The sequence below is a fragment of the Notothenia coriiceps genome, unplaced genomic scaffold (genome assembly GCF_000735185.1).
Source record: "Notothenia coriiceps isolate Sejong01 unplaced genomic scaffold, NC01 NC01_scaffold00028131, whole genome shotgun sequence".
Taxonomy (NCBI): Eukaryota; Metazoa; Chordata; class Actinopteri; order Perciformes; family Nototheniidae; genus Notothenia; species Notothenia coriiceps.
In genome coordinates, this window is record NW_011360832.1 from 1,451 (window position 1) to 17,474 (window position 16,024).

At 42.2% G+C, this 16,024-nt stretch overlaps 1 protein-coding gene across 1 annotated transcript in view; it reads right to left on the bottom strand.

Annotated features, from left to right (window-relative positions):
• Window positions 1–11,844, bottom strand: part of LOC104957957 (spermatid perinuclear RNA-binding protein-like) — a gene marked incomplete at its 3' end in the record, with an annotated part of 13,289 nt that extends 1,445 nt beyond the window's left edge. Inside the window, exons 1-10 of the mRNA XM_010785633.1 lie at window positions 11,586–11,844; window positions 10,618–10,786; window positions 8,284–8,548; window positions 5,696–5,808; window positions 4,872–4,967; window positions 4,149–4,260; window positions 3,270–3,367; window positions 1,922–2,027; window positions 1,257–1,340; window positions 376–584 (exon numbers count right to left, since the gene is read on the bottom strand). Of these exons, the coding sequence (XP_010783935.1) occupies window positions 376–584; window positions 1,257–1,340; window positions 1,922–2,027; window positions 3,270–3,367; window positions 4,149–4,260; window positions 4,872–4,967; window positions 5,696–5,808; window positions 8,284–8,548; window positions 10,618–10,786; window positions 11,586–11,809 (1,476 nt within the window). The remainder of the gene's footprint in view (window positions 1–375; window positions 585–1,256; window positions 1,341–1,921; window positions 2,028–3,269; window positions 3,368–4,148; window positions 4,261–4,871; window positions 4,968–5,695; window positions 5,809–8,283; window positions 8,549–10,617; window positions 10,787–11,585) is intronic.
• Between the last annotated feature and the right edge of the window lie 4,180 nt (window positions 11,845–16,024).

The following is a 16,024-nucleotide window of genomic DNA, read 5'->3' on the forward strand; positions in this document are numbered from 1 at the left end:
GTGCTCTAGGAGGAGATTCAGGTGATGAGGTGTTGGGGGTTAACTTGGTTGGTGATTGGCTAATGGTTACACAAGCCAAAACATCGTTATGACATCATGAAGTGGGCAAAATCAGCTCATTTTCAGAAAGGTTTTTATATAAATGGATCAGAACAAAAAGTGAGAGAATCTTTTTTTCCTGAAACTTTCAGAATCTCTTTACACAGAGGGGACACATGTTTATGTATAGAAGACATGAAAAAGTGGATTTCGCATAATAGGTGACCTTTAACAGTAGGTCTAAATACATAACATACATCAGAGGTGATGTTCTTCTCCTGTCAGCCGCACATATATCTGGCTCACTTTATCCTCTTCCCTCCTCTTCCCTCTTACCTTGACAGCAACGTGCAGCTTGGCGGTCTTCTTGGAGGATCCAGAGGCTTCGTAAATGGTTCCATCGAGGTCCACGGACATGGTGAAGACTGGAGCGTGAACCGGGCCCGACTGGGACAGCAGGCGGTACTGCAGCCCCGGCCGGATCTGGTTCAACCGCATCAGGGCGTTCATAGGCTGGTTGGAGTCTATGGCTTTACTGTCTAGGACTAATGTAAAGAAATAGAGAGGAATGGTTACAAGTAGGGCATATTAGGATAGATTTATTAGGGTTTCACAGGGGATGTACTGATTATCCAGCCCTAATTGGACAGACTGGCCCAATTCAGGGACACTGTACCCAATAAATCACATTTTCTCAAAGGTTTCCCGCACACTCGTCGGTTGTTTTTTACGATGAATAAAAGGTGCCTCTCTATTTTTCTCTCCTCTATTTTCTCTCCTTTTCAATCACTTTGCTCCACTTTGCCAATATCTAAAAATGCCTCTCAGTCTCCATTAGCCTTGATTCGTCTTCTCCTTGTATGAAAAAAGATCTGGGGATGGTTGGGTGGCCTACTAAAACGTTTGAAATCAATAGTATTGATCTGCCTCTAAGGGATAGGAGGAAGGTGGAAGGCAGAAAAGCAGACAGGGAAGACATTGAGACGGGGAAGAGAAGCAAAGCTTGTCTGTGGTTACGGAATATGATTACTTTCATCTCATGGCACTGCTTTGTTGATCAGATTGAATTCAAATAAATCCAATGCTAAATTAAACTTTTGTAAAATGGGATTTATTTTGTTGTTAATTTCTTGAAATGCATACTTTCCTTCACACTTCAAAATAATTGGGGACGCACAAGAAAGTAACAATTGCTCGTCCTTCCCTACTTCTCGTACCTTTTCTTAGATTCCTCTTCATCTTCTTGATGAGGTCTTTGTCATCCATCGCTCCATCCTCATACGGCCTTTTCAGACCTAAACCTGGAGAGAAAGATGGAGGAAGTTACCAATCAATGAGTCACTACAAGAGACGTTTGTATGAGAAAACACACAGAGGCAGAGAAGACAAAGAATATGTGAAAAGAAGAATAAAGATGAATAAACTCACAGACAAGATCAACAGAATAGACATGCAGAGCAGCAACAGTCAACAATGACAAAGACATATAAACATATTGGCATCATTACAGTAGGCGCCAAAAGTCTTGAGTCAATTCTCTTTGAAATTGCTTCAAAAATGTGCCAACTTTCTCTTGTTGCACATTTTCATGTATTTTCACCAAGGCTAGGCATGTTTTGGCTAACACGCTGAAAGATCGGAAATAAAGAGGCAATATCTGCAATACATGTTTTTTTGTGGTGCTTCACATGTCAAGAATACTGACAGCGCTGCTAAGGTGCGAGTGTGTAAAAACATCGAATGCATCCAGAAAGCTCATGTGATACGTGAACAGATTTGATGGCAAGTCCAATCTATGTTCATAGTGTGCTATAGTTTTCATGTGAGAACAACAGACTGACAAGCCATTTACACAAACAGATTTACAGGCAGGTGGACATACCTTCTTTGTCTGACCAAGGGTATTTATGTGATGGTTTATTTGAGGGAAGAGGGTCCATTTCCAACACCTTGTAGATCTGTCCGAATGCCATGAGTCTCAGGGCATGCTGTAAAAGGCAACATGTAGGGAAGATACATTCAAACCAGAGGAATTCTACCACTTACTTGATTTCCCATAATTCACTTTTCAACAACAACAAACGTTGGGTTTGCCCTTTAAATGGAATGTTATGGAATGAAATACATTGAAAACATTTTCCTCTCTTTAAATTTGAGTCATGATGACACAGACCAATGATGAGTAAATGACCTGTAGTTTGCTCCATGTATCCACGATACAAGCTTTGTACAGCCGTCTTATTGTGATAAATGGTTAGTTCTGTAGGAACTTGAAGTGGTAATAAAATAAAGCCAATAAAGCAGGAGTTTTTACATTCTGGTTGAAAAACAGACAGACAAGACATCAAGAGTCTTCAGGCTGATGTTCATCTTCGCAAATGTAAGAAGGCCACGTCTGAACACAGAAGCAGTTGTGCAAACATGAATGTATGTAAATGTGCTCCGAATCTGTCAGATAATTGCATTAATATACGTGTATAAAATCCACCTTGAGCTATCTTGCAACACAGACCATCACATTTGTGCTCAAAGATAGTTCATTTATCATTCTCGAATCTACACATACTCAATTTATACAAACAATTAGAAGTACACGCAGAATGGGCGACAGTGGCTCTGCTAATACAAAGCCATTAGGGAGGTGGAGTGTCTCAGATATTCATGAGTCTCCACGCAGCTCATTGACAGAGCAGCTCCCTCTCCTCTATCTACTCTTGTATCTGCTCTGATACAATTATCCCCATTGACATTCAGGCCTCGTTCAGGCTGCCTTCAAAGGAAATGGACGACAGGATTCACTAAGCCATGCGGCTCAGAGGCTGCCCTGCTCAGTGGAGTGTGTGTGTGAGGAAGGACATGGAGGCACGCGCGCCCGAAGTGCATGCACAAAGATTCTGTCCTCGGGGTGTCAGGGATGGATTTATGGCTAGCAATGGCAATAGTTTCCCACACGATCGTTAAAATTCAGCACCACACACCACGCTCTGAAGACGTGCACGCTCGAACAAGTGTGTGTGTGTGTGCGTGCGTTTTGGGTGGTGTTGGGTCTTTCTGTCTGGTAATAGGCATGTTGCTTACTGATTCCCACAAACTGACAGCTCAGGGCAAATGCAGCTGGGTGATAACAACTGTGTCTTCAAGTGGAAGTGTGTGTGTGTGTGTGTGTGTGTGTGTGTGTGTGTGTGTGTGTGTGTGTGTGTGTGTGTGTGTGTGTGTGTGTGTGTGTTTACCTGTGCACGGGAGGTAATGGCCTCAGCCTGCTGGTCTGTCATGTTGGTTAGTGTGTTTGTTGGCTCTTTCTCACACGGGTCGTGTAAACCTGGACCACCTGGGGGAAGCGACAGGAACACAAAGTCAGTTGTTGTCACTTTGCGCTCTGTCACTGCAGCTCGGCGACATTTAATTAAGCTTCACTTCACTGTCATTAAACAAGTGACGACAGGAATCTTGACAATTAAAGTGGACAACAACAGGAGCTAAAGGAAAATGTACCTGGTCATCTTGCCTGTGATGTATTCAAACCAGTCACTTAACATAAAAAGGTAAAACCCTTCAAACTTTAAGTGTGACACAAATTTGAATAAATATTCTAGTTGGCACATTCTTTGTAAAATAAACTAGAGCTGTTTATTTTTTTCGCATTTTGTTAATCATTCTCAAATATCGCTTATTTATCTTTTAACATATTCTAAAAGACATCTCAGTGCTTTCTTAAGTTGGCTTCAGTCTAGTGGGACATAACTTGCTTTTGCCTCCACATCTCTCACATTAAGTCAAAGGAAACTCAGCCTTCACGTACTTCTGAATAATTGAATTCCTGCCAAAGATGCACAACATTTGGTAACAGAAACCCCTTCAGCTGCTCCTAATTAAAAGGCTCATGTAATGATGACCTTCCTCAGACAGCTGCGCTCTGCTGGGTCATTGATGATGTCTCGACCTTTCACAGAAACAGCTCTAAAATGTGCCAAGCAGAGCCTCCACGTGTCAGCTCATCGTCCCTTGCGATATCCACCAGCGAGGCCAATTTGCATAAAAACCCACATTCTTCAGTGGGGATTGCTCTAATCTGCCCATCTGTATATGCATGCATCCACTAGGCTCCATACCTGGTAGCAGTATGCCTGAGGCCACACACTCCATGACTCGACGCAGGGCTTCTCCGGCCCCCAGAGGTCTGTTGCAGGTGGCGATTGCCTTCTCGCAGATAAGCTCTAAGGGCTGCAGGAATACACACACAAACACAAATATGAAAATGCAGCTCTAAAAAATAACAATTATTGTAATATGTGATCAAACATGGGGCGTGTTGACTGACACTTATATCTAAGAAAAATCTCTATCTGTTGCTTACTGTGATATTTTTATTTCAACAGTTACTTTATTTTGTATTTCTTTATTATTATTGTATTCTATTTGAGCTTTATGTTTTACCTTGGGTGAATACTGTTATTCACTCTGAACCTGTTGCTGCTATAAACGCCCACACTTCCCCACAGGGATACATAAAGTTCCATCTTATCTTATCTATTAAAGGTTGGATCCACGTTTTCTCACTTAACATACTTATTTTGCAAGATTAACATCACATCTAGAGATCATAATGAGGATATGTTATATAGTGTACACTGGATTATATACATGTATGAGCCAACCAGTTCAACTATGGATGATTGTGGGCACAATTCTTAAAATTCCAGTAACAATATGGACCTCCCATTAGAGTAGGAAGATGAGTAACATTTTGGAAAAACGCACAAATGCACAAATGTCAGCATACAAGTGTATTCAAGTTCAAGAGGGCTGAACAGGTCATTACAGCAAACACTCACCCATCCCTTGAGAGGTTCCCAGATGGAGTGTCTATTGCACATGTCTCTAAGTATCCTGAGAACGATAACGCAGGACTTGAGCCCGTTCACTCGAGCCTGAGAGCGACCGAGGAGATGGAGGGGGGGAGAAGAAGGAAATTGAGTACAGGAGGAGGGGTATTTGTGCAATCACAGTTAGATAAACAGCCTGCTGTGCACAACAAAGACACATAATGAAGTGATTATATCCGTGTAAAACCCCACAGAGAATAACTATCCCACTTTTAAGACAATTAACGTTATGAATTGAAATCACTGGCATGTTTTACAAAAAATATTTCAGAAATAATAATATTTTTTTGGTATTTACCTTTAGAAAATACCTTAATTCTGAACTACAATGTTGTCAGTAAGGTAAGTGAGGTGGGAGATAGATGGGGAAAGGTATGGGAGGGGAATCAAAGGGAAGCATTGACATACTGTACAGAGCAGGCAGGTTCACATAATAGCCAAAAAGAAAAACAAGTATCAACCATTGCTTTTGTAGCCTTACGATTCATCTAACACCTAAAGTCTATATACAGTATGTGGAAAAAATACAGATTTGGATCATTTGAAATATAGTGTAATGATGTAATATTTATCCCTTTTTGTTCATGTTGAACATAATTTGCAATTATTCTATCTAATTGTGTCACCCTCCTATCTATTGTGGTTTAACTTAATCTGTGTGAGTATAAATAATGCCCCACAGCATTATCTGACAGTGAGTGTCTGGCCTCTGGGTGAATCGTCAGGCTACAATAAGCACCGGGCAGGAAGACAGGAAGTGAGTGGGTGCCGACCTGGAACCACTTGGCGTGTCGCAGCGCTGCCAGGGCCAACAGACATCTGTGTCTATCCAGCACCTCCCCCTCCTCCTCCTCAGCCTCCACTCTCTGCGCAGCAGCACCCAACACTGCCACAAAACAATAACAACCCGATATAGAGAACGTGAAACACACACACGTCAGGTCTGAGTGTGTGTGTTTGAACTGTGCGTGTGTGAATGTGTGCAGACACACTTGGAATTGTGTGTGAGAGCAAACATACACACACAAATGCATGGATATTTTTTGTTGGTACATACAAGGTGCTTTTCATGCCATAAAGTTGTTCCTCTCCTTGTAGAAAGAAGCGCTGTCTCTCTACAGGTTGTGTTTCAACACTGTGATCAGTCTATCAGTGTTGACTGCATCACATGTTGACTTCTTAACCCATATTAATACAGGTTGCTTGTATGAATATGTGCTAACAATGACACGCACTATTAAACCGTGATTTAGTAGTTTACAACCATCCAGTCACTGACAAGTCAGCAACCAGGGTCACAAGAGAAGAGACAACTTTGTGAGATGGAAAGGCACACAGGGGATAGGCTTCAGACATATACTAGACAAATACTTAAGGAGTGTTTGATTTAATGTGAGGGCATTGTTGGGACACATCCATTCATTTGGCTGTGCCCAGCAAGGTAAATCAACCTCTCCTTTACGTATTTGAGGAGGATTTCATTTATTTTGATCCAGTCTGCACCAGGCAGGAGTCAAAATAGGAGTTTTTATTTTTCTTCTGGATTACTTAAGGTGCACCTGATTTCACAGGCTCATATAGAAATGGTGCAGAGAAAGCAATTCAACTCCCTGTCTGGGCAAATGAAGAATCAAGCGTTTCTAAAGTAGAACTAAAAGGAAAAAAAATCTAAGATAGTTTGACCCAGGGTCAGACAAACACAACACAGAGGAAGGATCAAGGCAAGGGTTTAGTCAGAGAATCGTGGTTGGTAAAAAAGGAGCATTATTATTATTATATGTATTCGTTTGATTCATGCCGCCGAGCACGCCAGGATGGTTGACTTACCACGCTCTCTCCAATTCTCCAGGTCAACACAAAATCTATGGTGTGCAAGGCGAGCTGATTCAAATGCAGCCGTGTATGAATGAGTGCGGTTACATGGTGTTTCTGGAGAGGGTTTATTGTGAGCGGGACCTACTGCTAGTGACATAAAACACACTAAAGAGCCCTATGGGTCTCTCTGAAAACACAACTAGGTAAATATTTTCCTCATCACTTTCCCGTGAAAAGAAAATCCTTCCCTAAAGAGGTATTACGTTGAAATGTCAGATGTGTAGTAGCACGAGCAAGATGACATCTATTTCACATTATCCCTGGACTCATATGGCCATTATCACAGCGTAGCTCTTCCCCTATGTGTTACGAATGCAGTGGTGTGTGTATTCGTGTTACGTTGTGATGTATAATGGTGTATCTCAAGGTCTGTCAGTGATCCCAGCTGCATTTGGGATTGCTCTGCAGCTAGTGGATCATTACAGCCTTTCTCGTCTTGCTTGCTTGTCCTCCAGCTGCTCTCTCAAACGATCTGCCGGCCGCTGCCTCACTTAGCGCTCTTTTTTTCATCTCCTTCTGTGTTACTGACGCCATCCTCTCCCTCAGACTGACTGGAAAAATATCCCTTTGCTGCTGTGTCTCCTTTAATTTACTGTCGCATCACCCTACGAAGCGAGCTGTATCTGAGCTTAAAGAGCACGCAGGGATTAAATCACTCAACTATGTATCAAATCAAACACAGTACCGTTGATATACAGGGTGACTGATGTGTGTGGCAGATAAACATAACCAAGCACTATTTTAATTAAATATATTTAATGCCTTACAGAAAAAAATACATTGTGTATAATACATTGCTGTTGATGCTTTAAGAGAGCAGGAGGAGGCGAGACATTGGACAACACCACTGGTGTGTCTGACTATCAATACATGTGTTAATGTGTTAAGGTGTTAGACCCTGCCTTTAATGATGAGACCCTATTAGTCATATTGGCTCACATCCCTTAACCGCCAGGTGCCTTGACAAATGAGTAGCAATTAGACATCCAGTGTGACAGATATCTTTATCCCTCTGGGACAAAATTAAAGTGTCTTGTGCTCCGTGTGTTGCGTGTGCATGCCTCTTAAAGAGAAATATACGAGCGGTCCTCTCCGTCTTGCCGTGGCATGACGTACGGCTGACCTCAGCTCTATCTCTCATCTCTCTCTGAGACCTGAGTGTCTAGTTGGACGGGAGCCACAGGATGCATGGGCAGCTTGCTACTGCTCCGTTATTGATTTCTCTGGCCTTGCCTCGCCGTCCCACCTCCCACAACCAATTATAATCAGCTCCTGCTACCCCTGACAACGTGTGGGGGGGGATTGTCATTAGACTGAACACCAGGCTTCAGCTCTGGAATGTGTCCTGTCGCTGTCTTGTGTCAGCAGAAGTTAAAGAGGGCATGCCTTTTGTTGGCTTGAAATAAAAACAGTTCTATATACATATTATACAAAGTGGGATGTGTGTTAAAAATAGAGGGAAAAACTACAACTGATGTGTTCCTACCTCGCCCGTTCTTCTTCTCCTCCTCTTCCTCCTCCACCTTTTCATCCTCCACTTCCTCCTTCTCCTCCTCCGCCTCTTCCTCCTCATGTCCTTCCTCCCCATTCTCCAACTCTTCCTCTTCCTCCTCCTCTTCCTCCTCGTCATCCCTCATGGTCGGCGAGGTGAGGGTGATGGTCAGTGTGAGTTTGGGCTCGGTTGTAGTTCGTACCAAAATGGCCGCCTCGGGCAAGGAGCTCGTGACCTCGTATTTCTCTTCTGTCAGCTTCTGTCATGTGTCAGACAGACATAACTGCACGGTCAGAGGCCAAGGTCACAACATGACTCGGTGCATATGAAAAAGAAGCAAATATATCTGAGCCTGACGCCGCTTCAACATTCAATATCACCAGGAATGACAGGAGAAATATCAAGTGAATACTGTACATGAGAAACAAAACATTAGCATTGCAAATACTGTGTCTGGGGATATTATTTTATTCTGGTGCCTTAGATGTGACTTGTCTATCCACAGATTATAATTGGCAAAACAAAGACCTGTTCCAAGTATTTATAACAATACGCAAATGAAGAAAGGGCTCTGAATAAAAACTGTAAAATGAAATCATCTAATGATAAGAGCACAAGAAACTCTTGAAAGGTGAAGTAATAGTGTATACTGTATTACCAACACTGGTGCAAGCTCTTTCTGAATTGCAGAGGCATTGTAACCATCGTGTGTGTCTGTTTACATTGTTTCTCAGTGTCAGACATGCATTGTGAAATTGTATTGAAATGTTCACGATGCTCCATTCAGTCCGCTTTCTAAAGCAATCAATTACTGCTGACCTCTGTGGTCAGGACTGAGAAGTACTGAAGATAATGAATTCATGTCAGTATTCACAGCGGCCACATTTGTTACTCGGTACAAATGCATTTCAGCACACGTGCCTACAAACAAGAATTAATGGGATAACAACCACTGCGACAACGACCCGTAGACTCGCCCACTAACACACTTAAAGGAATGAACACACATCAACACACACAACCCTGCAGGCAAAAACAGGCACACACAGACTCACAAATGCAGTTAAAACCATAACTCTAAATATTGAATAAGATGATAAGTAAACAAGTGAAGGAGTATATGCTGCTCTGGCGCTATTTTCTAGCAGACTATGTGTTTGTTTAAGTGTGTGTGTTTGCATTTCTTACATTGTTGGGCAATAAATCTGTCATCCAGTTACATTATGAGAACCTAGGTCCAATGTGGAGGCACGAAACTGAACCATAGAAGGTCCATCACTTATGTTAGGGCTTAGATTAAAGTAAGCTTCCAGGACATTCATGCAAGGCAATGCTGTGTCCTCCCACACAACAAAAACAACTGTCTCTCTGTGTGTGTGTGTGTGTGTGTGTGTGTGTGTGTGTGTGTGTGTGTGTGTGTGTGTGTGTGCATTGCTAAGACTGCTTAAGTGAGCAGTGAGTCGCAGAGGGCCCATCTACATCCCATTTGCCCCTGATGAGAAAATCAGAATCTCTGGTCACTGGGCTGAGACATGAGATTACCTCCCTACCCACACACTCAGAGACACACACACACAACACACACACAACACACACACAACACACACACAACACACACACAACACACACACACACACACACACACACACACACACACACACACACACACACACACACGTTCACTCCCTCACACCACTTAACTGCTAAAGAGAACAGGCAGAGAAGAGGCACCGAGGCAGAATTTATTCATTGAGTAATTTCTGCACTAGCCGCCCAGGTCGTGGAGTTTTACCACGTTAGGTTATTGGAAAAATATTTCCCCTCTGACAGATTTTTGTGAAACCAAAGCTGCCTTGATAGAGCTGACAAATATCTCAAGGGATTTAAAAAAAAAAGGCCTCTTATCTTTAGGAGCTTCTTAGAGGAAAACAGTCTAAACCTTTGAATCCCTAGAGATCATTCAAAATGACCAGCGAACAAATACAGGAGTAAAAGTTAAGGATCAGTGTGTTTTGTTTTTCTGTGCCAGGACTTGTTAATGAGGATACATGACACTGAAGCAGTGACAAGAGCATTAATCACAGGTGACTCATACATACTAACACCACTCTCGACTTCTCACTTGACGGCATTGCAGTCTCTTGCCTGGTTACGCCAACACTCACGACGCTTCTCTCTACATCTACACATCATAATATGGGAGCTTTGATATCTGACATTGGAGAGGAAGGTACAATACAACTACAGTTTCTTAGATTACATTTTGCAGTTGCATTGTGTGTGTTAGTAAGAGAAGCATGAACGTGAGTGTGCGTCTGTGTCTCTAACCTCTATCTGTGTGGGTAAATGTTGACAGACAGTGTCCAGCAGTGTCTGTGTGGGTTTGTCTCTGCACATCAGCACCAGCTCCAGGTCCATGTCTCCTTTGATCAGGAGGCCTTTGGCCACCAGGCCGATCCTCATTACTCCACACAGCACGGCACCATTAGTGGGCTCTCTGTTTTTAAATGGGAAAATGAATGACAGGTAACATTAGTAACCCAAGTTGATTTGACTGTAAAGACAAACATATTTCAAGCTTATAGGGTAGACAATTTTTGTTGTTGTTGTTAATGTACTGTAAGGTCAATTACTTTTTTATTTATTTATCTAAGACAATGAGGTTATGGTTGTGGTTTTTATGTCACTTTGTAAGCAGATTATGAAAATGTACCAGCCCGATGTTCATGAAAACTTTAGAATTGGCCACGCCCATTACATTAAGGATTTAGGGAAGGACTTATAGAAACAGCCTTGGCAGAGGTCTGCATTCTTTATAAAAAAATGTCAACCTCTTTTTTCCAATATAATCCCACGACTCACAACAAAGGATATCTTAATATGAATCAGTATTTGATGTAATCTCTGGTGAGTAGCTGCATGATTAAAAGATTAAAAATACAAGGTGCCAGTTAAGATTGTAAAAATGAGATCTGACGAGACAATTTAAGACATTAATGAGAAAGTAGTGGACCCTTAATAAAAGATTCATGAAGATAGCCGACCATGGTGCAGTGCCCAGAGATTGTCAAGTGGTTGGTTAAGTTAATTTTCTCCGGAGCTGCACATGCTCCTGCTGTTCATATAACTGTATGCCAGAAAGCAAAATGAGTGTATTTCAGAAAATGATAAACAATTAAGTAACATTTTAGTAAGAGAAACAAGCCCGTTGCCTCTCACCTCAAGTGTAGGCAATATGATCAATCTGTTCAATAGAAACATTAGTATCATGTCTAGTATTTGTCATTCTACTCCACCTGTAGCTGTCACTGGAATCCTCCGTTTCTTCGCTGGGCTTGTCACCTGGATTGTCCTCCTGTGTGCTGTCTGCTGGTTGGCTGTCCACCTGGCTGTGGGCGTCGCTGTTGGAGTGATCCATCCAATCAGAGACGTGTTTGAGGGCGCACTCGACGGTGGACACCAGCGTCTGAACGGCTTCCAGCTCTTGTGAGGAGGGGTAGATGGTGGAGTGTTTTGCCATGACATGGCGGTCATCGTTACTGAAGGACCGGAAGGACCTCTGGAAAGAACAGAAGAAGAATGAGGGGTCAGTACAAATATATAATGCACATTCTGATTAAATTGTGAAAACAGAAAAGAGGCACACACACACCTGGACACACACAAATACACACAGCAAGGACACACCTGGAGGGAGGTTTTCAACAACAGGTGGAGCTTTAATCCATCAAATTGAGCTTTAATCTCCCTTGCCTGAAATCTCACACCGTTTGCAAAAATACTCACCACCACCACCGAACGGCAAAAGAAATTCAAGACAAACACGCTTACTGTCCCACTAAGCGCACGTACAAGTGGCTTCTTTATAGGTTGCTTTGGTGCAGACTGAACATTCATCTCTTTTATGGTAGGCTACACAAATCAAATGTTAACTCAGTGACAGCTTCCATTTAATGGCACTGACCCTGACATGCATGCATGGTCACAGGGATTCATCTGACCATCCTCCTCAAATCCTCACTACCTGTCATATTTCAAATCAGACTTTATGGCCTGGGTATTTATGTCAGCTATATACTCTTAGTTGCTCCTGCTCACTCTCTGGGAGGTAGGAGGAGAAACACGCTGGAAGGAGGAGATCAGGTGGGAGAGTAAACAACATCAAATAGAAGGGGCAGAGGAAGGCTGTGGGAACAGTACAGCATGTTTAAAAGGGAACAAGGACATAAAACGGTTGCAGCAGGGGAGGAAGGATTCAAAGACGGATGGAGAAGTGAAGAGATGAAGGAGAGGGGCAGGTGCAGCTGAGGCCTTTGTGAGTCGCACACTCTGCAATTAATACCATCCAGATGGGTCCCTGTGCATTCATATGAAAGTGTGAACTATATGTCATCTGTTTACATCTTTCATATGTCACAGCATGTCAGCAGGTGGCTTTTAATGGGAGGGAATATCTAAACATCTGACCAGTGGGTATTGACATTATGTAATGTTATATAAAACTGATACAACAGTGAATATTAAGCAGCCATGTAGAGAGAGATACATCATGGGACAATAAGAAAAATAACATTGAGAGGGATTTAAAAGATCCAACAGCAAAACACATTTGCTTTTTTACATTTCTGTTGTACTTTTAAATTCTCTTTTCTTTGTCTATTGCTGTTTTGATATTTCATAGATCACGAAGGCATTGATTTGAATTCATCTTGATCATTGTAATTCAGTTTGGCTTGGTCCAGCTTTTTGTCTCTTCCTTCACTCTGTGTTTTTTTATGATATCATATCTGAGAGGAATAATTATGTTTACACAGTATTGTTTACATTATGAGTTGGTAACATGCATCTAAAGAATGTGGTTCATTTTTAATCATTAGGGGTTTTTGCACTATGCCGGGGAGCCTGAGGCACGTTCAACATGAAGAGGCTGCTCTCAAGACGCCGCTTATCTACAAGACCCACATTTCCCTTTATTCGCTACATGCACATGCACATCTACACAAAGGGAACCACACACACACACACACACACACACACACACACACACACACACACACACACACACACACACACACACACACACACACACACACACACACACACACACACACAGAGAGAGAGAAGGGTTGACCTTTTTCGTTGTAATATAGATAGTGTGGCTCCAGCGCTGCTATCAATCTACTTGAAATCCAAGGACCAACAGCGTGCACTCACCCACTTCATCCCATTCCTAATTGAACTGGTGACACACTCTTCCAGCAGAGAGAGTGAGATAAAGCTTTTAACAGAATGGAGGACAGGCTCAGCATCACAGCCTGTGTAGCTCACTTTGTATAGTGGCACACATTTTCCGCAATGTTTTTTTTTATCTCTGTTCCTACATTACTGCTAGGACTCATCAACAATTGAGATACCTGAAAACTATTTTCCAATATTGAAATTCTTCATCTTCATATCTTGTTATGATCGCCATTAACTACTGAATTTCCCCCACGGGGATTAATAAAGCTCCATCTTACTGTATCTTATCTTGTCTTTTATGCACATCTCCATTTGACATTTTCAGCCAGCCAATATTTTTTAATTGAAATCAGTTTTTATTCATCAGTGTGATGAGGCATGTGTCAAAAAATGATTATGCAATAAGAGGGGCAACAGGACGTGTTAGTCACTTTTATGACACATACATTCACAGGTGGAGTGATTACTTGTGTCTTTCCTGTCGTAGAACAAAACTTGCAAATCTCTTCAGCTTGTGTGTCAACCGCAGACCTTATCTCAGACTTCTAACCACAAACATGTTCAAAACACAATTGACTTCCAGAAGAGGGAACAGGACGTGGTGAAATGCTTTTTTCAGGGTTTGAGTGCTCATTACTGCACCACTTTATTTATACTGTATCTAACTGGTTTTTTACCTCTTGTCTTCATAGAAACATTTTATTTTTGCTTCGGCTGGGACAACAACAGTCACTGGGAGTGTGTTCCTACGTGCACGATCCTGTGTGTATCTTTACACTTGTGTGCCTTCACAGAGCAGTGTTTAACAGACCAACAGACGTGGATTTTATGAGCCGTTGCTAATGTGAGCTTCTGCAGCTATAAACCACACTGCGAAGAGGGTCCGTGTATCTGTGTGTGTGTTAGTGTTTCAGTATTACTTGACCACAGGGGAGTTGTTGCACAGCCGCTCTGATCACCATGTAAATCAGAGCAGTTAGGGAGGACTCACTGACAGGAATCGAGCCCCCCCCCCCCGACCCCCCCAGGGCAGAGTCTGCCCAGATAATGTTGCAGGCATTTAGACAAGTGACGTGATAAGTAAGCTAATGCGGCCAAGATAGAAACTGATGCAGGATTTCACAGTTTCACACCAATTTCAGAGAAAGGTTGAGTGGAAATGTCACGGTAGCCTTCAAACGTAATGATTGACTGTGTGTACAGTAATTCATAACCCTCTTCAAAATTCTCCAATCTCCAAGAAAAAAAGCGTGTGGTTGTCCTTGGATCCACTCTGACCGGCACATAACCCAGACGTCAATCACACAATATGCCTTGTGCATGTGTGAGTGAGAGCCATAAGACATAGACCTCTATCCAAATGCCTGTAACAAACCCAAGTGTCACTAACCAACAAAATTAGACTGTGTCCGATTTCAGCTCGATCCTTGGAAGTGAAAATTGAGTTCACTTCCAAGGATCAGCTTCACTAAAAGTGTGCATGAGGCAAGAAATACGAGCACTGAAGACCTTCACACATGTTATTAGAAAAGCCAACAGTTTACCTATATTGTTTCCATACTGCCACTTCAAGCACTTTTCTTTTTGAAGTTCCTTATCCTGATTTCTAAGTGGCAATTAGGTTTGAATAATTGCAATCTATATCCAGTGTTCCCCCTACCATTGTCTCTGCGGGGCGCCAAATTGCAACTAATCTATCTACTGTCACTTTTCACATTGAACATGTGCTCTTTTATTAACTAAACTAAACACTTTCATTTTAAGTTATGAGTTTAGTGATTTTGACCTAAGAAAACACCAATGGCATTAATCAATAACAATAAATCCACAGCTCCTCTTTGCTCCAGAGGATTTAAAAAAATAAATATCCAACCAACACTATTGCACAAAGCTTTTAGACCACACACTTACCAATTACACCCATTTCATGCCTCCAGTGAGTGCCGCCGGCTGTGCAGGTCCGCGTTACATAACCACATTACACAGCATGTACCATCGCTGTGTAATAAACTAATGTTGCACACGTACCAACACAATAAAAAAATGTAACGTATCGTAACAGAAACTCATTGGTTCACTAAAAATATAAAAGTATGAACGACATAAGCCGCATAAAAACCAATACAATCAATTACTGCAGTATCACATTACTCCATCACATACCAGACTTACCCCCACCCTAACCCATCCTGAGCTAATGCCTGCAGTCAAAGCATTTCAGTTCAAGGGTGTTGTGGTTACGACACGCACCCTGTCAGTGCTTCACTGTTAGAGCTGCTGAATCCAATGAGTCCCCCCTCTCTGTCTCTTTCACTCTCTTCCTGTCCTCTCTGGGGCCATCTGCTTATACATTACATGACCGATGCCCAAGGACAGACTCACTGGTATGGTGTCCAGCTGGTCTGGAGTCTCCTAACCTGTTTTTATATTTTCAATTCTACAGAAACCTTCTATTTAGGAGCATTGCACTGTGAGTGTGTGTTTGTGCGAACGG